Source organism: Petaurus breviceps, unplaced genomic scaffold (genome assembly GCF_028583685.1).
Source record: "Petaurus breviceps papuanus isolate PSGF00001 unplaced genomic scaffold, PetGlider_PUasm1.0 186, whole genome shotgun sequence".
Classification (NCBI taxonomy): domain Eukaryota; kingdom Metazoa; phylum Chordata; class Mammalia; order Diprotodontia; family Petauridae; genus Petaurus; species Petaurus breviceps.
The window spans coordinates 57,950,424-57,971,798 of NW_027185798.1; the positions used below are offsets into that span (position 1 = coordinate 57,950,424).

A 21,375-nucleotide genomic window follows, 5' to 3' on the forward strand; every position below is an offset into this window, starting at 1 on the left:
CCCTAACAATACTGTTCCCCTTATTAGCCACAATAACTGTTCCCTTCTTAGTAACTTTTCTATTTGGGGGAAATAAGAGTCATTTGGAGAATTTTCTTCTCTCCATCTCCACTTCCATTTGTTGCTACAGTTCAGAGTCCAAATAAGTGCCACAACTAACAAAGACAATTCAGATACAGATTTTTAAACCAAAGTTTTATTGAAAGAACATTTTCATACAATATCTTTCATGGTCCTTTTAAAAATACATTTGATGTTATGCTTTACATATTACTGTCTTCAAGTAGAAAGAGTGAAATATACCTTTACAGATTTATTCTATTGCACTTGGGCATATCATAATTTCTTACTTCAGCACTTAAAAAACCAAATTACAACATAGTCTTTAAAATCTGACATCTCCATATGCAATGTGGGTTAGTACTGAAAGACTTGGTTAGATGCCCCAGTCTTCACTGAAAACCCAAACCCTAAGAAGAGGAAGCAGAGAGGTTATGTATTCTGTAGCTCAGCTGAAATATCCACTGCTTGGAATGGTTTTGGCAACTTTTTATTCACAGTACTTCAGATGCAAAATATCTTACTCTGTAGCTGTTCATAAAGTCCATACTAACTTGCTTACACACACACACACACACACACACACACACACACACACACACACACACGCCATGTAGCAATCAAGTCACTGAGGTTTCCTGCAGCTGGAGTAAATGCAGATCTGACTTATGAAAACGTATGACCCACTACCTCTAATCTATCTAGAACAGTCATCAACCAGCTTGAAAAACACATGACATATAGACAAAAAATTCCAGTAAGCACTAAAATCCATGGGAAAGTTTTCCTGTCATCGGAAAAGACTGGAAAGTTAAAGAAGTGGCAGTATGTTGGAGCAGAGAACTTTAAGGCAGAGTGGCCACTGCAACCTAAGGTATTTGGAGGTAGAAGAAAGAGAATGGACGTTAAAATAGATGCATGGTTCGTTATCTAAAAATTATTTTTAAGTGTAGAGCTTCCTTCTCAAAGGAATCTGGTTTCCAGATCAGTTTCCAACTTGATACACTACAATTAAAAAGCCCCATTTCTTTCAGGTATTATGCTAAATATATGTCATCAAAACTTACACAAATATGGAAATGCCCAACACAGAATGGAGACAAGTTTGACTTTAGAATATTCTGTGAGGGGGCAGCTAGGTGGCGCAGTGAGTAAAGTGCCGACCGCGGAGTCAGGAGGACCGGAGTTCAGTTCTGGCCTCAGACACTTAACACCCACACACACAAAAAAACTAGCTGTGTAACCTTGGGCAAGTTACTTAACCCCAATTGCCCTCAAAAAAAAAAAAAAGAATATTCCGTGAAAAATACCTAAACTCAAGACATCTTAGGTTTTGTAGCCCCAGTTCTACTAATTTCCTATGTGACGACACACAAGACAAATAGTGTCTTTTACCTGCTTCCACTTCATCTATTTAAAAGAAAGACCTACCTCAACGGAATACTTTAAGTCCAATTAAAATGAAAGTCCTTTAATTTGTGTGCAATACAATAGAAATGCCGAAAGAGTCATTTGTGCACCATGCTTATTACTTGCTCCTGACTTTGGGGCTGCCCTGCTATATATACTCATAATGCCCATTTATTCAACATTGAACAGGTACCTTTATTAGGTACTTTTGTGCAAACTCTGTGTTAGGTGTTGGTAGGGGACTCCAAAATGTAAGACAGAGTTCCCTTCCTTCAAGAAATTTATGGTACAATACTTCCTAACACTATCCTAATTAACAAGTTCAAAAAACCAAACTTTCTGCATTTATAAGTAAAGTTGGATGTTATTTTTTTTATAAACTCAAAACGTCATTTTTTGTACAGCTCACCAATTTATACAAAAGATTTAATCCTTAAAGGCTGAAGATAAAACAAAATTCTTTGCATAAAATCCTATTTCAACATCTCTGTAAAACTGAATACTTGATCAAGAAAAGAAATCTCATACTAAACTAAGTTGAAGAATTTGGCAAGCAAAGAATTATGATGGGTCTCCATTTATCCTTTCTGGGAGTTTGCTTTAGCTGTCTACCTCATGAGAGTTTCCATGAAGTTAAACCACCTCTTACAGAAAGCATTTACTATTTAAAGTCACCTATTTCTAGCCAGCAGTGCAGTAGATCTTACTATAGACTAGACACTGAGGACGAGACGGCCTAAGAACTTAAACATCACTAAGGGCAGGATCATGCAGATGGAATGTGTCCCCAACGTTAAAAATTTTAGGATGATAAATTCATAAAATGCTAATATATTTCACAGTTCCTAGATTCAAATTTCTTTGCAATTAGTGAAAAATTTTAATGGTTTCATGAAAATATGACCAAAGACATTCTGTCTAAAATGAGTACTGATTTCATTTCACTTCATTTCTCCTGGTTCTGTTTTTAAATACAATCAAGAAATACATTTAGATCACAGGGCTTGTGCAAAAAATATTAGCTACCTAATAATCTGGTTTTTTTTGTTCTTTATGTTGTTCTGATGGTAAAAATCAGAATCACTTTGTTTACCAGACTGGCTTAAAATAAATCCTTTGGAATTTAAAATACTTCTATCAAACAAAGTCTCAAGGCAAAGTAGACACTATCAAAGGTCAAGATCAGCTTTGTACAAATTCAATGGAGAATGATGATTAGCAGATAATTATACGGAGCATTGCCTCACAAAACAGGGGGAAATGGACTAGTTAGATCATCCCAGGAGCACTCACATGCAAAACTGGGAGGATAACACATGGATATGCAACAGGTTTGTGAGTGCTTCTATTCGCCTCACCCATGACCACATTTGGTACCTGGTGTGTTGTTATAAACAGAAGTAGAAATGGCACTTAAGGGTAAGTCCAGAACGACTAGAGCTGACAAAATAAATACATGTGATTTTGAGGACACTCAGGGATCAATTTTCAAAATCTTGAAACCAGGAAGAAAAGAACTGGGGAAAAAAAATACTAAAAGTGCTTAAGGAGAACATAGTCCTTTCTTATCCAAATGTCTCTTCTTCCTAGAAAAACTCATCTATAATCGATCCAGTGATTCTATGATGTCGTGAATGCTGAAACCTGCATGACTGACTACATAGCTAAAGGTAAGTCTATCTCATCAATGAAGAACAGAAAAATACCCTGGCTCTGCTACTTATTAGCTGAATGACGAGGGTTGGCAAGGCCCTTAATCTCTCCAGGCCTCAAAGTTTCTTCACATACAGAGAGAAGTTGAATTAAATGATGTCTAATTTCCCTTCTGATTGTAAATCTATGTCGTAAAACTAAAATGAGGTCATCTTTGAATTACCCTCCTGTTTTCTAAAGCTCCAAAATTTAAGAAACTGAAACAACTAAAAATTTCAATTTAGTTTTGGAGAGAAAACATATTTACCATGGGAAATTATCTTACATGGAGATTCCACCATCTTTTGTATAAGTTTTAAACAGGGGCTAAAAAATTTCATGTTAGAGTATCTAGCATTATGTAATAAAAGATCCTCTAGTTAAAAAAAAAGCAATCCAAAGATCAAAATGAACCTTTGTAACTTGATTACAGAGTCAAATTTCATTAAAATGTTTTGCTATGGTTATGCGTTGGGGCAAAATGAGTTCTTCCATTTATAAAATGATTTAGAATGTCTGGAAATAATGATATGCTGGAGAGAGAGCATGATGTAATGAAAAGACTATTGGACTGTCCATCATAAGACCACAGATTTGCCACTAATAGCTGCATGACCTTGGGGAAGTAATTTTACCTCCCTCTGCTCTCACATGTAAAATCTATTCTAGATGATATTTCTATGATCTCTTTCAGTTCTGTAATTAACAATGAAATATTTTTTGTTTAGCTTCCTCAACGCTGTTATCTTCCTATCCCATTTGCTTAAAAATATAGTGGTTTTCTATGATTCTGCAATAAAAACCCTCCTGGTACTTAGCTAAGCTTGTTTTATGAAGAATCTGAAGAATCTTCAGGACACAAGGGAAAGCACAGTGCCAAATGAGACCATAGTAGCGTAACATGATAATAACGCCAAATGCTCTTCCACTACCCATTATATTTCCCAGAGTGCTGCAGTCTGCTCCACCCAAGAGAGTAGGGGGTTTGCCTACTTCTAGATAACAGACTAGACAAGAATCTGCATTTGAGGGTTAGCAAAAGCAGGAAGTTGTACATGTTAAATGTTTCATCTTCATTAACACCAGTTTGATAAAAAAGTATACACAAATTTGTTTAGGGAAGTTCCATTGCAAGGTAAACATTCCCTTAGCAATACAATTTTTTTTTTCAGTGAATGTTTTGTTTTGTGAAGTGTTAGCAAAGTCTCAGTTTTACAAAAAAAAATCTATTTTTGCAAAACTACAAAAGTTCTATAACCCAACAATAATTACTAACCTTTTCTCTAGAAGAGAAAATGAACAACAGATTAACTATTTCTTGGTAAAATCATCTGAAGTAACACACCTTTATCAAGAATGCTGTTAAATCAGTCACTCATGGAAAGAATAAGAAGGTGGCTGTCTTCTACTATACTTTTAATACTATATACATTCATTTTAACTAAATGTAGAGATTATTTATACCAGCCTTGTGATTCAGGCTCCTAATGTAGAAGCAATGGTAAGAACTCTATTCATTAATCCAGTAGTTCTAAACCGTTATCAAATGGAAAATTTATAATACCCATGCAATTTCTTAGGGTGCACTGTGATACAATTTCATAAAGAGAAGCAGGTTTTTTCTTCATTAAAAAGTAAACAGTGGCTCAGATTAGTGTCTGTAAAAATCCTTTCTGCTGAAAAGCAGATAGTATACATAAAGACCACAAGAATGAGCAGAGCACCTGGCCCTTCTTCAAAACCCATACAACAATCATGCATGTACCTAAAGAAAATCTCATTCTCTACAATGGAAATGTTTTACAAATTCTTCCACATTAAATTGTCTTAAGTCTCAAACTCCAGAATCTCTTAGTCATACTAATTCTGTCAATTTTCTATAATATGAACATTATTTCTGTGATACGCATAAAGAATAAATCAAGAGTTTCACAGGCTTAACAGTGGTTGGAAGATTAGAAAAGACTAATTATACTTATCAAGTAAAAGCAGCAGGATCATGGGAATATGTCTTTTCCTCACGCCTTTAAAAGGCTCCAATGATTATTTCAGTTGAACTGATTATAATTGCATTGATTCTTAGGTTCAGCAAATCTCTCTAGCAAGTCTTATAGCTCAGAAACTACTATTTAATTTACAACAAAAGAATATATATGTATATGTGTGTATATATATATATGTGTGTGTGTGTATATATATATATATACACACACATACATACTTCATACCAATCAGCAGCAATAAGTCCTTAATTTAGTCCACACATATATATGCATAGACAAGGTAGACAATTTTCCTAATGATAATCTATTACTTGTTTTCTTTTCCTTATGTAGAAACCACTGGCATATTTGATGTACCCTAAATGCTCACTTCTTAAGAGTGTAGGTCAGAGATATGGAAATCAGATAATCAAATTATGCCACTGTAGAAAATGAACACTTTTTTTCACTTCCAATGGAAAATTAAGAACTTGCTATTCATTAATATTCTCAAACATTGATTTTCTTCCTTTAGGATTTCTTGGCTATTTCAATTTTTAAAATGAAATGAGAATTTAATTTATAAGTAGAAAAAGAGTTATCCCTTTCAGTATTCCTTCAAAAGTATCAATGCTCATCCTCTCAAATTAGATTCATAAGCGTGCCTTGTCCACCTCTGCTAAAGATGCCTGTGTTAGGTCAAGTGCTAAACTCACCTCCCATGGCTTGTTTAGTCTCAGATCTCCTCACTTCCATTTAGGAAACTGGTAAACAGTTCAACTAAATCCATTATATTCAAGCTCCAGGGGGTTCCTGAAAGCAATTTTACTTGTGCAAAGTTTTGCACAGGAAAATAAAGCTAAAAAAAAAAAATCAGCATTTAAAAACTGAAAAGAAAAACACAAATCATCTTTTTTTTCCCCCAGGAGCCAGTAAATATCCTTTCCCTTCATTTATTTACAAACTCCATAAAAATGGCAATGGGGAATTTAGGACTGCTTCCTATGTAGAGAGAGCAGTTTTTACTAAAATCATTTGGAGACTAGCAAATGTTTAATTAAACCAAAACAGCCATTTGTACAACAGATGTATTTGCAAACCTTTGAAAACAATCCAAAAGAGTAATTTATGTGATAGTGAATTTTTTTTTAAAAAAAGTAATACCTTTTTATTTTGACAAGATAAAACAATAAAGGGGAATTTTTATACATTTAAAACTATGCTTGAAGTACACAAAAATAAATTTAGTATACATCAGTAGCAAGAGTCTTATTTTATACAAGTTATAGTATGCTCATAAAAAAAATAAAACCCCCTGACATTACATTTCTGTGCTGGCAAATATATTTTCTGAAGCAAAGGCACTTTGAAAACCCAATATGGTTTGGTTCATTAAGTTTGCAAAGTACAAACAATTTTACAAACATATGATTATATTGAAGAATGTCAACAATGTGACATTGCATACAAAACAGATTTCCTTTTTTAAACTTTTTTTCTTTTCTAATAACACTGGTTTGTGGGGAATGAGCTGTGGTTTCAGTAGCTTCAGAGAAGACATTACCAGTGATCACAGGCCCACAATCTAAATTTCTATCGAAATAAAGATATGATAGTAGAAAAGAAAGAAACAGAAAACCTTAAAAGAAAATGGTTTGGAAAGAGAGAGCACAAAAAACAAGACCAAAAGTCCAGGATAGATCCCTTTAATTTTGGCTCCTTAGAAGAGAAATCCTCCACTAGACCATAAAAGAGGTGTCTATTTGGTCTTCTTCATCTTGGGTTGCTGTAGTGGTGATGGCTCTATTTTATAAAAGATGAGGACACAATGTTTTAGATTGTACAGTACCAGAAAACTTTGGTCCAAACAGCACAATTTCTGATGACTCATTACATGGCAGCAAAGTCAATCTGTACATAAAGTTGTCTTACTCCAGCCTGAAAAGTTGTAAAAGAGAGGATCATTGGAAAACAGAACATGACACTAATATACAATTCACAAAGTAGTAAGTAAAATCCTACTCCTGCCTAGGTTCTAAGGCACAGGTAAGCACTGTTAAATATATCGCAGAGAAGATTCCTGTTCACCACAGGCTTGGACTAGATGACCTGAGGTCCCTTTCACCTCTAGGACCCCATAAATAATCTGATCGGATCAGCTCCCATATCTTTGCAGATGATCCTTAGATCTATTTATCTAGCCCTAACCTCTTTGCTTTACCTTCTCTTCTAAGAGGAACATCAACCTGAAATATGTATTACTTATAAAACTTAGCAAAAGACAAACACTGTGCATTCTTCATATGTCACTATAAAGTTCCCCCAGTCCCCAGTAAACTGCTGTAGGAAATACCATCAGTTTTCTGTCATTCTTATGGGTAAATTCCATGTCTACTGCACAGTGCTACCTGACAACAATAATAACCGTGATAACAATAACAGCTAGTACTTACATGGCATTTATTCTATGCCAGTACTGTACAATTTACAAATAGCTCATGTGATCCTCACAACAACCCTGGTAAGTCGATGCCACTATCCCCATTTTACAGTAGACATAACAGACCAACAGAGGGTTAAGTGACTTGCCCAAGGTTGATCCATGCCTTCCTAGGTCAAGTCCTCTTATCTACTTCACCACTAACTGACATGGTAAACTATCTATATGCCCTTTACAACCTAGCCCCATTACATCTTTCCAGTCTCCTTTTATTTCTAGCACTTTTATCTGTTAATTATGTTCTATGCACTTTGGAGATGGTTTGTTTGCAACATATTTGTTTACTTGTCTTCTCCCTTATTAGTGGGACCCCCTTAAGTGCAGAGACATCTTTTGCCTTTTTTTTGTATCTCCAACACTTAGTGAAATGACTGGCATATAAATACTTCTTGACTAACTGTCCCGGTATATACATCATTCTTTTTAAAAAAAGATCCTTCTATGTCTGCTATGCTTCATAAAGTTGTGTTTTGTTTTTTAAACATAAATAAGGACCACTGTCCATCAGCACTTCCCCATCTCTCTCTACCAGACAGCCCTGAAGAGGAGCAAGAACAGCTTCAATGGGCAGGATGTAGGCCTGGCCAAGCAATAAATCAAGTCTGCCTAAAGAATAAAACAATTCAGACTTGTAAAGAGCTTACATTCTAATAAGTATAAATATATGTATGCATATACACACACACACACGAAGCATAAATATAAATAAATAAAAGTGAATACACACACTCAAAATAGTTAATTCAATGCATGGTAGTTTGAGAAGAAGGAAAAGTTTATCATAGAAGATGGTGCCTGAACAGCATTTAAAGAAGAGAAGGTCTTGAACAGAGCAGGGCTAAGGAGGAAGTACAAGGGAATGGCCAAAGCCAAAAACATGAAGACAGGAAACAGATGTCACATGAGAGAACTATCAAATAACACAACCGTGCAGGGACAGCACTCCCCAACCCCCTACCACACCACTCTTCTCCATCTGCCACACCTGGGGAATATCAAACCCAGGCCCTGATGACCAGCTCCACCAACAACAGCCCTTGAGGACTGTGAATGTCATTATTCATCTGCTGCCCACTACTATCGCTCTAGATTCTCCTCTTTCTTTCCCTAACCTGTATCAAGCAATCAATATCCATCTAGGAGGAAACTTTGCAAACCCCTCCTCTTATTCTTTCATGCTCATTCTCCTCAATCCTACCTTACACACCCATGCTGGCTAAGGATCCCAACTGTCCTCTCCAGCACAGGCTAAACTTTCTTTCATATATCTAGATATTGTGGCCTTGAAGGGGCAGTCAGATCAGAATACTCCTTATGCCACAATGTCACTTTCTGACTCTATATTTGCCTTGTTCATTCAGCAATCTTTGACATCCACTCAATCAAGATTATAGGGACTATAATATTGGGCTGACCCCAATTTTCCCTCTTTCCTCAAGGAATTCAGCACTTGGCTCACCATCTTTCTCTGCTTTCCAACTGGCCCTTAAAACAAGGGACTTTACTATGTAGATGGACCCCTGACTACCTATTCCTCAGACCCCTTAAATGCCACAGCATGGTCCTTTATTACACCTCAGCTACACAGAGTGATAGTCACCTACTAGATTGTAATACTGACCTCCTGTTCTATCACTATCTATCCCTTCCTGTGCCTTAGCCCCATACTACTCCCATCATCTGCCTTCCTCATTCCTGTTCAGATGCTTCTCTACAGAGGAGGGAGAAGCCACACAACTGTGAAGATGAGGTACACTGAAAATCCATGTTATTTTACTTTAACTAGGCTCTCAGTGCAGCAAGGCAATCCTTTTAAAACTCCCTAACTAGATCCCTATCTCACTCCCCACAAATGCTATTTTAAACTTTCTTTTCTCTCAGGTCCCTAGCCATGCCCTCACCCCTCTCAGCTGAGAACTTGGCCGTTTTTTTACTTTACAGAAAAAAACGAAGCCATTAGATGTGAGTTTCCCTTTGTCCCATTCTGTTCACCTCAAAAACACCTGACATAGTCTCCCACCGATTCCTCTTTTTTCCCCATCAGAGACAGAGTAATGATCCTTTTTGCTAAGCCAACCCTTCTATGTTCTCTAAACTGCAGTTGTTCCCTATTGCCTCTAGGATACAATTCCTCTGCTTAGAGTTTTGTTTTGTTTTGCCTTTTGGAGGGCAATTGGGGTTAAGTAATTTGCCCAAGGTTACACGACTAGTATTTTTTGTGTGGGTGTTTAGTGTCTGAGGCCTCACCCGAACTCGGGTCCTCCCGACTCTGGGGCCAGCACTTTACTCACTGCACCACCTAGCCACCCCTCTGTTTAGATTTCTAAAGTCCCAGTCAACCTGGCCCTCTCTTTCCAACCCCAATGCGTTAGTCTGCCACCCACACACTGAAATCCAGTCCATTTGGCTTCTTCTCTGTTCCATAAACATAACACACTATCTTCTGTATCTAAACCTTTACACCTACCATATTCCACAAGCCTGGAATGTAATCCCTCCTTACTTCTGCCTTATAGAATATATCTCTTCATTTAAAAATTATCTTAAGCACAACCTTCTAAATGAAGCTTTTCTTGATATTCCCAACTCCTAGCACCCTCCCTTTCAAACTACTTTGTATTTACATTGCATATGTTTGCATTTATTCATTTTGTAGTTATGCTGAATATAGATATAATTGTTGGCTCCACTAATGGAATATAAGATCCTTGCAAATATACTGTTTCTTTCTTTGTGTATCCCCAGCAGTCAGAACAGTGTCTGGCACATAGTAGACACTTCAGGAATATTTGTTGATAATTATGTTTTGTCAAAGACTTTTTTCTATATTTGTTGATATAACAATATGATCTGATATGCTTTTATTTTTAACATAATTAGTTGCAATGCTTTTCTAATGTTGATCCATCCTTGCATCTCTGGTATAAATTCTACTTCATCATAGTGAATGATTTTCTAAATAAAATCTTTTTGCTAGGATTTTGTTTGAAAAATTTTAACCAATACTTGATGATCTGATCCAGGACTATAATTCTCTTATTTTATTTTATTTTATTTTTTTAAAGCAATCGGGGTTAAGTAACTTGCTCAAGGTTACACGGGCCAGTTATTATTTCTGGGCGTGGTGCTGAGTATCTGAGCCCGGATTTGATCCAGGTCATCCCGACACTGGAGCCGGTGCTCTTACTGGCTGAGCCACCTGGCCACCCCTAAGCAATTGGGGTTAAGTAACTTGCTCAAGGTTACACGGCCAGGTGTTTCTGGGTGGGTGCTAAGTGTCTGAGCCCGGGATTCGATCTCCAGGTCTTCTCAACACTGGAGCCGGTGCTCTTACTTGCTGTGCTACCTGGCCACCCCCTAGTTCTCTTATTTTAGAGTGTTTTCCTTCTCAATTTTTGAAAATAATTTGTGTGGAATAGGTAATTTCTAATAACCTATTCTATTTTACAGAATCTTCCTGTAATTTTTTTTTAATTTAAAAAAAAAGTTACATTGGCAGATGATTTTCCCCAAAGGATGAGGAATGTAGTTACATTCTCAAAGAATGTAAAAAGAACCTTTGTTCTTGCTTTATGTATAACTGAAAATGTTCTACATATATGGCTGTGATTTCCAAAATAAATCTTTCTAACCACCTTTTTTTTTGGGGGGGGGGGCCCAAGGCAATCAGGGTTAAGTGACTTGTCTAGGGTCACACAGCTAATAAGTGTCAAGTGTCTGAGGCTAGATTTAAGCTCAGATCCTCTTGACTCTAGTACCAGTGCTCTATCCACTACACCATCTAGCTGCAAATGATTGTTTCATGGAATTGTTAAAGAATCAGAAAACTTTAGGCAGAAGAGAACTTGGCAGCCATCTAGACCAAACAGCAGGTGAAAAAGAATCTCCTTAGCTACAGAGCTTCCTGGATGCTAAGGATCATCTTCTTTGGGAGACAGAAAGAGGATGAATTAGGACATTTTAAATATATCCAGCTTATGGAAGTTTCTCTTATGTCTCCCATAGTACCACATAAGCAGGTCTGGTATTATGTTTCACATGAATTACTAAATCTTTGAGAAAAGAAGGCTTTGTGAAGGGGAATTTGGGGCAAGAAGTATGCATCTTTCTGGTCACCAAGGATAGAGGAGGCAGGGATTTTGACATTGGGCCTGATCTTGCTTCTGCTCTTCCCTTCTTCTAGTTTACTTAAGTCAAAGTAGTTGCCCAACAAAGGGTTCCTGTTAAAACCACTTGGGAATATGGGTATAAAAACATTTTTCTTTAAAATAATAAGAAGCATCTATCTAGAACCATCAGCAAGCATCATAATAGGGTTAAGCTAAAAATCTTCACAATAATATCAGGAATGAAGCAAGGATGCCCATTATCACCAATACCATTCAATATTTTATTAGAAATACTAGAAATAACAAAAAAAGAAATTGAAGGAATCAGAATGAGTAGTAGCAAAATAATAGTAGTAAAGTAGTAATAGCAAAACTATTTCTTTTCTGAATATAATATGAAGATATATTTGAAACGGTAATTTTAAGTAGAAGGATATAAAATAAACACATAAATTCTCAGCATTTCTATATAATACCAAAAAAGCACCACAATGAGATAGTAAAAGATACCCCACTTAAAACCACAGACAACATAAATACCTATGTGCTATGCTTTCTAAATGATGACAGTCATTTTACAAGCAAGAATTTCAATGAACTGTTACAGAATTTAGAATCTCAATTAGGAGAGGGTTGTGTTAACCACAGTCTATTTGGCATGTGAGAATTTCCTCTGTAGTCCTTTCTCTGGGGACAAAGAGGGAAGTTAATATTTTCATGGCTCCAACATTACCACTGGGCCATGATGTTTCACCTTTATGAATTTATATGCTATATCAGTTGGTGTACATTTTTATTATTAATATTGATTCATTGTCTATGTTTTCTTAAAGTATAATGTAAAGCCCTAGTTTAATGATATACTGAATTTTTATTTTTGTTTTGTAGAATGACTGCTACCACTGTTTTTTTTATTCACCTGATGCTAAGTAAGTTCTGCTTTGGTCTCTCATTTTGATTGAGTGTGTCTTTGCTTTTTAGAGAGGTTCTTCATAAAATACAGAATATGAGGTTTTGTTTTCTTATCCATTCTGCCACTCTGTCCTTTTATTGGACTGTTTATAGTCCATTCGCATTTGTTTCTTCAGTAATAAGTTTTTATTGATATTTGTTTTTTAATCATTATAGTTTTCCCCTGCCTCTCCTTCCCAAAAAGCTAATACCTACAACAAATAGTATTTATAAAGACAAAAGAAAAAAAGGGAGGGGGGTGAATCAGTATAATATATTGATAAATATAAAAGTCCAAAACCACGTGCAATACATAATACTTGGTGATCTCACAGTTTGGTGGTGTGCTCTCATATTTCTTCATTTGAGTCATGACTGACCTTTATAATTTTATTATATTCACTTGATTTTTATGTATTTGTGTAATTACTCTTTCCATTTACATTGCTATAGTCATTAAGTATACTGTTTTCTTGGCTCTTCTTACTTCACTCTGCATTAGTTTGTGTAGATGATTCCAAGTTTCTCTATTCATCATATTCATCATTTATTATAGCACTGTAATATTACATTACATTCACAAGTCTGTTTTTTAAGCCATTCTCCAGTTGATGGTCATCTACATTGTTTCCAATTTTTTGTTATCACAAAAAGTTCTGCTATAAGCATGGTATATACAAGGACTTGCTTCTTATACTGGGGTATAAGCCCAGTAATGGAGTCTCTGGTTCAAAGATTATGGACATTTTCATCACTTAATTTTTCCAAGTTTTCCAAAACAGATATATGTATGTCACAACTCTACCAAAAATGTATTAGTGTGCCTATCATTCCACAAGCACTCTTAACACTGATTATTTGCTATTTTCACCCTCTTTGCCAATTTGCAGGTATGAGGTGAAACCTCAAGTTTGTTTCAACCTGTATTTCTCTTATTACTAGTGACTTAGAGCACTTTTCCACATAGTTGTCTATAGTTGCAATTTTTCTTTTGAGGACTATTTGTTCATATCCTTTGACTACTTATGTATTGGGGAATGCTTATTAGTTTTGTATATGTAGATTTTCACCTTTGTTCCTTGTATGTATTTAGAAAACCTTCTACTAGTCTCTCTATCACTATTATTGCTGTTGTTATTCTGTCTTCCTCTACTGCACTCATCACTCCTACAATTTTGCTGTTGTGGGTGCTCAAGATATAATGTCTTAAGGTTTGCTGATTTTTTTTTAAGAATGTTTTGATCACCTCTTTATTATTGAACATCCTCCTACCCTCACCCCCACCCTTTTTTTTTTTCTGTTTAAGGTTAGGCTCAGATATACAGGAAACCCTGGGCTGCATTCTCACCTTCATTGCTCTTTGGAATACATTATTCCCATCCCTTCTTGCATTTTTTGGTCTCAGGTTATTCAAATTTCCCTTTCCTTTGTATTTGAAAGTCTTCCTCCTGGCTACCTGCAAAATTTATTTTTTCCCCTCAATGAAATTATTCAATTTAATCTCTACATGTCTTGAGTTTGAAGTGTTGGGTTTTTTCCAGAGGTAATTCTTGGATTGTTTCAATTGGCATTTCCTGTATTCACAAGTTGTGGGCTGGGTCCTTCCTCGCACTATGTTACTTGCTTCCCTTCTTCCAGACTCTCTCTCACTTCTGTACATCTGCAGTCCGATCAGCTGAGTCAAGCTTTTTTATTCTATCCACTGTTGCTGCTGTGCAAACCATAAATATTACTAACAGTCCTCATTTTCCCTCCACATCTATTTCCCTGGGTTTCCTTTAAGTTCCACTTATATCTTTGTACACGTTCATTTTTTCCCCTAATAATTCTTTATTGATGGTTCCCTTTGTTTTTTTACTCTGCAGACTGGCGTCTCTACCTTTAAAAAATAACCTCAAAAGGTAGAGTAATGAACTTCATTGCTTATTCGTTACTTAACAATTGTGCCAATTTACTTCTCTTTGATTTCTAGGGCAGAAACACCACAAATGCTTCTCTTTTGTTAAAGATCCACTTCCTTGTTAACAATTAGTCTCTGGATTACAGGGTAAAGCATCTTTGCTTTCCAGGATATATTATTTCATCCTTTCTTGTGAGTGGACTCTCCTCAATGCAAAATAATACTGTAAAATTTTAATTTCCTTTCCTTTATATTTGAAAGTTTTTCTTCTGGACACATAGGCAATTTGTTATTTATCACTGAAATTATTATTATTTTTTTGCTTTTTGGAGGGGGGACAGTAGGGCAATTGGGGTTAAGTGACTTGCCCAAGGTCATATGGCTAGTTTTGTGTTAAGTGTCTGAGGCCACATTTGAACTCTGGTCCTCCTGACTCCAGAGCCAGTGCTCTATTCACTGCACCACCTAGCTGCCCCTACTGAAATTCTTATATTTAGTCACTAAGAGTTTGAAAAGTTTTTTCTTTTATTTCCTAAAAGCAATCTGTGGATTCTCTTAATTAGTGCTTGCTTTTTCTGTATTCAGAAGTTTGGGGTACAGAGTGTTTTGGTTTGTCATGGTATTCTGAGACCTAAGGTCTTTAATTTGCATTTGTGTACCTTGTGTTCAAAGGCAATGGCTTTAGTTTGTATAACATTCATAATGTTCTTTTAATGTTGTTTCCTTTTGTTTCTCTAGTTCCAGATTTTCCTTCACGTTAGAGAGAGAAAGTGTGTATGTGTGTTTTCTGAATCTGTAATCTCTCTCCCTTCTTTACAGAGATTTTCCATTGCGGATTCATTTTTTTTTCCTATTCTGCTAATTGCTAAGTACTGGGGAAACAAAGAAGGAGAAAGATAATACTTGTTCTCAAGGAGCCCACATTCTTTTTTTTTTGTGAGACAACTGGGGCTAATTGACTTGCCCAGGATCACACAACTAGTAAGTGTCAAGTGTCTGAAGCAGAATTTGAACTCAGGTTCTCCTAACTCCAGGTCCAGTGCTCTGTCCACTGTGCCACCTAGCTGCTCCAGGAGCTGACATTCTAATGGGGGACTCACAATATGAAAACAACTAATTTCAAAGGGAAGATATTAGTACTAAGAAGAACCAGGAAAAACCTTCCAGAAGGTGGGATTTTAGCTGATTTTTAAAGAAACCCAGAAAAGCCAAAAGGCAGTGGTAAAGAAAGAGAGAATTCTAGCAGAGAATTTCATAGTAACTGAAAAGGCACGGAATGAGAAAATGGAGTGTTTTGCTGGAGATACAGTAAGGAGGCCAGTATCACTGGACAAAAGAGTCAAATAAGATAACATATATTAAGTGTGCCACACATAGTAGGCACTATATAAATGCTTATTTCCTCCACTCCATATCTTCTCCTTCCCCTATATAGTATTCGTAAGGGAGGAAAATCTAAGAAGACTGCAAATGTAGGAAGGGGCCAGGCTGGGAAGGATTTTAAGAGTCACATAGAAGATTTTAAATGTGCTTTTGAAGGTAATATGGAGCTTCATGAGGTGGAGGAAAGAGAGAGGGTAACCTGGTCAGATTTGTGTTTTAGGAAAATGACTTTGTAGGTAAGTGGAAGATGGACTGGAATGGGAAGAAACTTGTGGGGAGACCAACCAGAAGGTTATTGCAACAGTCCATGTATAAAGGGATGAGGATCTATATCAGGGTGCTAGACATTTTGCAAAGGAAGAATCCACAGGACTTAGTAACAGATCAGAAATGGCAGGTGAGAGAGAGCTAAAAAGTAAAAGATGACAAGTTTATGAGGCTACCACCATTTAACATATTAATAAACTGAGGAAAGAGAACTTAAACAACTGGCCTAATGCCACAAACCTACCAAGTGTCAGAAAGAGGTTCTGAACTCAATCCAAAATTCAGCACTCTATTCAATACACTATGCTGCCTCACATCTATCCATTTAACAAGTGGCCTCATTTTTCTGTCACAACATGTTTTTATTATGTTTACAGTAAAGAAAATTAAATGTTCATAATATAATTTCCTTGAGTACTACAAATCTAAGAATTAAACAAAACTTTCTACAAAGTATAAATTGCAAAGAGTCCCCCATAATCAACGTCTATGTCAGCAAAATACATAATGTTGGCTGATACATGTAATAAATGAAAATAATTTCAAGATTCTACCAATAATAAAGTGAAGAATAGCCATACCTGAGTAAAAATATTGTGAGTTTGGCTTAAAATCCACCTTGAATCAGCATCAGGTGCTACCACTAATTTCAAGGTCCCAACATAAACATCAGAACAAAGAGTCCAAAAATGCTGCTCTTGTAAATGGTAAACTCCTTGCAACTGCAGAACCTAGAATATAAAGTATGGAAACAATCATTATCAGCTATGTAGAAATTGCTATAATTTATCAAAAAAAATTAGGCCCCACTCTCTATGATAGTTCTAAAATGAAATGTAAATGTAATGGGTATCACATATGTCACATGAAGCCATATTTCCACAAGGGTACTATCATATAAATTTATTAAAAGTCATTCATTGTTAACACCTATGTTTCTCTGGACAAAATATGAAAAACACTCCTAAATGCTTTATGAGGAGAGAAAGACAAAGATATGAGGCTGAAGTTACATTAAATATTAATTATGACAACTCTCAAACTGGTTTTCCCCTAAAACCATCTTGATCTGAGACTTCCTTCCTCCACACCACGATGATGATGCAAAATAACACATATTATCCTGACCAACTCAACATATCAGGAATAAGTTTTACTAAGCACAGACTGCATTCAAAAGCCACCAACAATTTCAGCAGTCCTCAAGAGCAGGAACCTAATATGTTTTGCTCATAATAATAACTGTTTGTTCAAAGTGATTTTAACTGATTTAAAAAATATTTTAAAATTTCTTACAGTCAGTGTATGGCTCATTGTAACTTTAAATTTGGGTCAAGAAAATATAAAAATTTTACATCTAAATTAAATAGTTGTTTTTGTTCCCACAAAGCACCTTCATACCTTGGGTAAGCAGGACTACTATAATTCTCATTTTACAGATGAAAAAACTAAAGCCCAGAGAGATTAAATGATAATATAATCTTAGACAAGTAAGAAGTAAAAGTGTAGGTTAGAACCATTACTACTAGCTTAGTTGCCTTCTTTCTCTGGAAGCAGACAATTACATACTTCACTCACCAGCTTAATTCAATCATTTGAGATATAATGGTTATCAGTCATGATTTGATCCTGGAATTTAAAAAAAACCACTATATCTAAGCACATAATAATCAAAAATTCAATACTTAAAAAACACACTAAAAACCTCAGGAGTTTGGACCCTCACAAAACTCAGAGGTCTGGGAGTTTTACAGCTTACCCTCTGATAGCACTGAGGCAGAGCACTTTCCAGTGACGGAGGTGTTCGCTGCATCAGTATTCCAACTGATTCTCTTAGCAGAGGAATAACACTAAAGAAAAAAAGATAAATTAGCTACAACAATATTGTCAAAACACATTACTATTTGCTATAATGAAAAACAACTATGCATATATACATATATACATTCTTTATTACAAGAAACAAATATCCAATATTCATTGTTTCAAACTTCTTCAAATAACCAGGAAAGTATTTTCTAAGGTACATTCTAAACAACTAGAGAATGAAATCATATTAATGTCACTTTAAGAACGTAAAATATATATAATTCTCAAATTTGTGAAAAATAAAAAATCCATTAGAATCAAACAAAATTTTTTTTAGAACTATATTTTAATGCATCGGTAATGAAGCAGATTTTCAATAAAAAAATAAACAATGGTAGACCACCATGGCAGCCAGTTCTTAATATTTAAGAAGTGCCCATGTATACAACAATATATTAAAAACCTAAATAAGAGAGCCATCCTAGCCTCTAAAATATTAAAAAAAAAACCAGCAAAGCAAACAAATCGTTTTTACATAAAACAGTTAAGTAACAATGTGACAAAAGGTTTGAAATGGCTGAAAGGACACTAAGTGTCAAATTCAGCTCTAATGCTTATTAGACTACTACTTAAACTCCCTTAGAGCCTAGGAGCTAAGGGGAAAAGTTACAGAACCTATCTATTATCTTATTCTTGCTGAGACCCCAGGGCCCAATTAATGATAGACACCACTATCCCAAGGCAAGGGCTGTCCTAGATAGAAACCATAAGAATTCAGGAAATAGTTATGTTAATGTGGCTTGGGTCAGTCAAAAAAAAAAGGTCTTATTGTTGAGTTAAAACTGGGTCTTAAAGGATATGGATAGTGAGGAAGGAGAAAGAAGTGCATGTCAGTTCAGTTAAAATAGCTTGAGCAAAGGCCTGGAGACAGGAATAAGTATGTCTTCCAGAAATATAATGAAATGATGATGATGATGATGATGAAATGAATAAAAGTGATATCCTCATCATTCTGCCAGCTACTGGAGTTGTTCCAAAGATGCTTTCAAAGCCTACATAAGATGAATTTACATTCAAGAATTATGTTCAAGTACAAAAAGCAGTCATTTTATCTAACTGTACAAAGTCCACAGAACATTAAAGGTAAAACAGTAATAGCACAACAGTGACCTTTCCAAGACTGTTTCTACCTGATTCCCTCTGAACTCAGAGATGAATGAGATAATAACACCTTCACAGAGAAACATCCAAGATAGACAATAGGTACGCAACCTTAGTCCTCAACTAAAACTACTTAAAAAAAAAAGATCTTATTTGTCATATCTGATATTCTTTTCTCAATCCTCATCCTTCTCAACCTGTCTGCTACATTTGACAGTGCTGACCATCCTGTTCTCATGGAACTCTCTCCTCTCTGGTATTTCATGACACAGCTCTCTTGGTTCTTTCTCTAACTATATGTCAGCTATTTCTTATCCACCTTTGCCGGTTCATCACCCATCACACCCCCTACCTGTGGGTTTTCCCCAAGGTTCTGTCATAGACTCTTCTTTCTCTGCAAACTCTAGGCAAACTTTAGAGCTCTAATGGGTTAAAGCTATAAGCCAGAGAGAGGAAGCTGTGAGTGCCATTGCCCTCCATGACAGCAATTCTATCCCATTAGCAAATAGGTCACAAGTCTATCTTCCATAAATTTACCTAAATCCTTCTTGTGAAATTATTTTCAGTTACAGCCTATGGAATTTCCTAGGATGAAAAAGTTCATGTTTGCTACCCTCAGTGAAAAGGGGAGGATGTAAATGGTAGGTTAGTAAATAGGTAGTGAGAGATATGACGACAAAAGACATCAATAAAATATTTCCTTAAAATATACATGGGAAAAAAAGTACAAATAGGGAGCCAAACAAATATAGCAGTTTTGTTACCCTGTATATGTATGATAAATGCACATACACATATATGTATGCATGTTTATATAACATTTATTGTAAACAAATTGTACATAATGGAAGTTCACAGTTTCTTATAGGAGACTTTCTTCCTTTTTGTGTTTACTGATGATTTAAGTTCAAAATAAAATATTTTAAAATAAGAAATTATATCTCCTTTTACTTTTTTATAAAATTCCAACTTTCAATGAATAACCACTAGTTCTAGTAGTCTCAACATTGGTAAACAAATGATTTCTTTAACTGTTTCTAATTTCTAAATTAGAAAATTTAAGAATTTTCTTAAGAGTTAGAAGTGATCATTCAGTCACACTGTCCAATGCAGAAGTCATAACATATAAGCAATTGATATTTCTATAAAATCAAAGCCCAACCATGTTATTGGCATAAATGTTTATTGGGAAAAAATGCATGATGATATCTTCTCTGAATAGATTTATACAGTAAGAATATATGGGTACTATCCAGCAAGAGTTGTTATTTATTTGGGGTGGTGGGTAAAGGAAAAATGGGGAGAAAATTTGTAACTCAAAATCTTGTGGAAATGAATGATGTAAACTAGAAGTTAATAAAGCATTTGATTAAAAAAAAAGAGTTATTATTTATTTTACTCAGGTTTTTATTTTAAAGAATGATTTTTCTACAATATGAAATTTTAAATGGTTGCCTACTCAGACAAGTTACTATGAAATACTTACAGCCAAGAATAGCAACCACCTTGTTGAAGCACAAGGATGTACATATTAATTTCTTTGGCAATAGCTTTGCAAATTTGTAAGAATTTCAACTGTGGAATATGAAATAGAATCTGCAACTAGGTCATAAGTCTGGGGTGGAGGGGAAATCATAAATCATATAGTGATAAATCATATAATGAAATCCATTTTGGATTCATTTTCTACTTCTATAGTAATCTGAAATGGCCATTTAAAAATTTTTTTAAATGCATAAAAATTTTGAGGTTTTGCTTTTTAAAATTAAGTCAATGGTTTGAGGACATAGTTTCCCAATGAAGATAATATGAGAATAATAAAACAGAATTTGCATGGGTTTCATCTAGCCATAATGAAAGGATCTATGAAAAATGGCAAGCTTTGCAAATTCCTGATGTTTGCTAAGGTTTACAGTCTAATCCAAGCCTAAACAGTAAACATTTGGAAACTATTAGAGGTTCTCTTCTCTGGCTAGCTACCCCAGTTTCAAAAGTAAAAATGAAAGGTTCTTTGCTGACAAAAAGTATTTCATAAGGTGAATAAATTCCCAGCTAAAATAAGTTCATTCTTCAAAAGCTAGTGATATTACTATGGGATCATTTTAGATAAATCTCTTATTTAAACCACTTATTTATTAAGGAGTGTCTTTT

At 35.3% G+C, this 21,375-nt stretch overlaps 1 protein-coding gene across 2 annotated transcripts in view; it reads right to left on the reverse strand.

Annotated features, from left to right (window-relative positions):
• Window positions 1-176: 176 nt before the first annotated feature.
• The window catches only part of SLC30A7 (solute carrier family 30 member 7), an 85,852-nt gene continuing 64,653 nt past the window's right edge, over window positions 177-21,375 (reverse strand). For both annotated transcript variants that reach the window (XM_069090518.1, XM_069090520.1), the window contains 3 exons: window positions 18,014-18,104; window positions 16,836-16,985; window positions 177-7,082 (listed from right to left, as the gene is read on the reverse strand). In XM_069090518.1, the coding sequence (XP_068946619.1) occupies window positions 7,035-7,082; window positions 16,836-16,985; window positions 18,014-18,104 (289 nt within the window). In that variant the 3' untranslated portion in view covers window positions 177-7,034. The remainder of the gene's footprint in view (window positions 7,083-16,835; window positions 16,986-18,013; window positions 18,105-21,375) is intronic.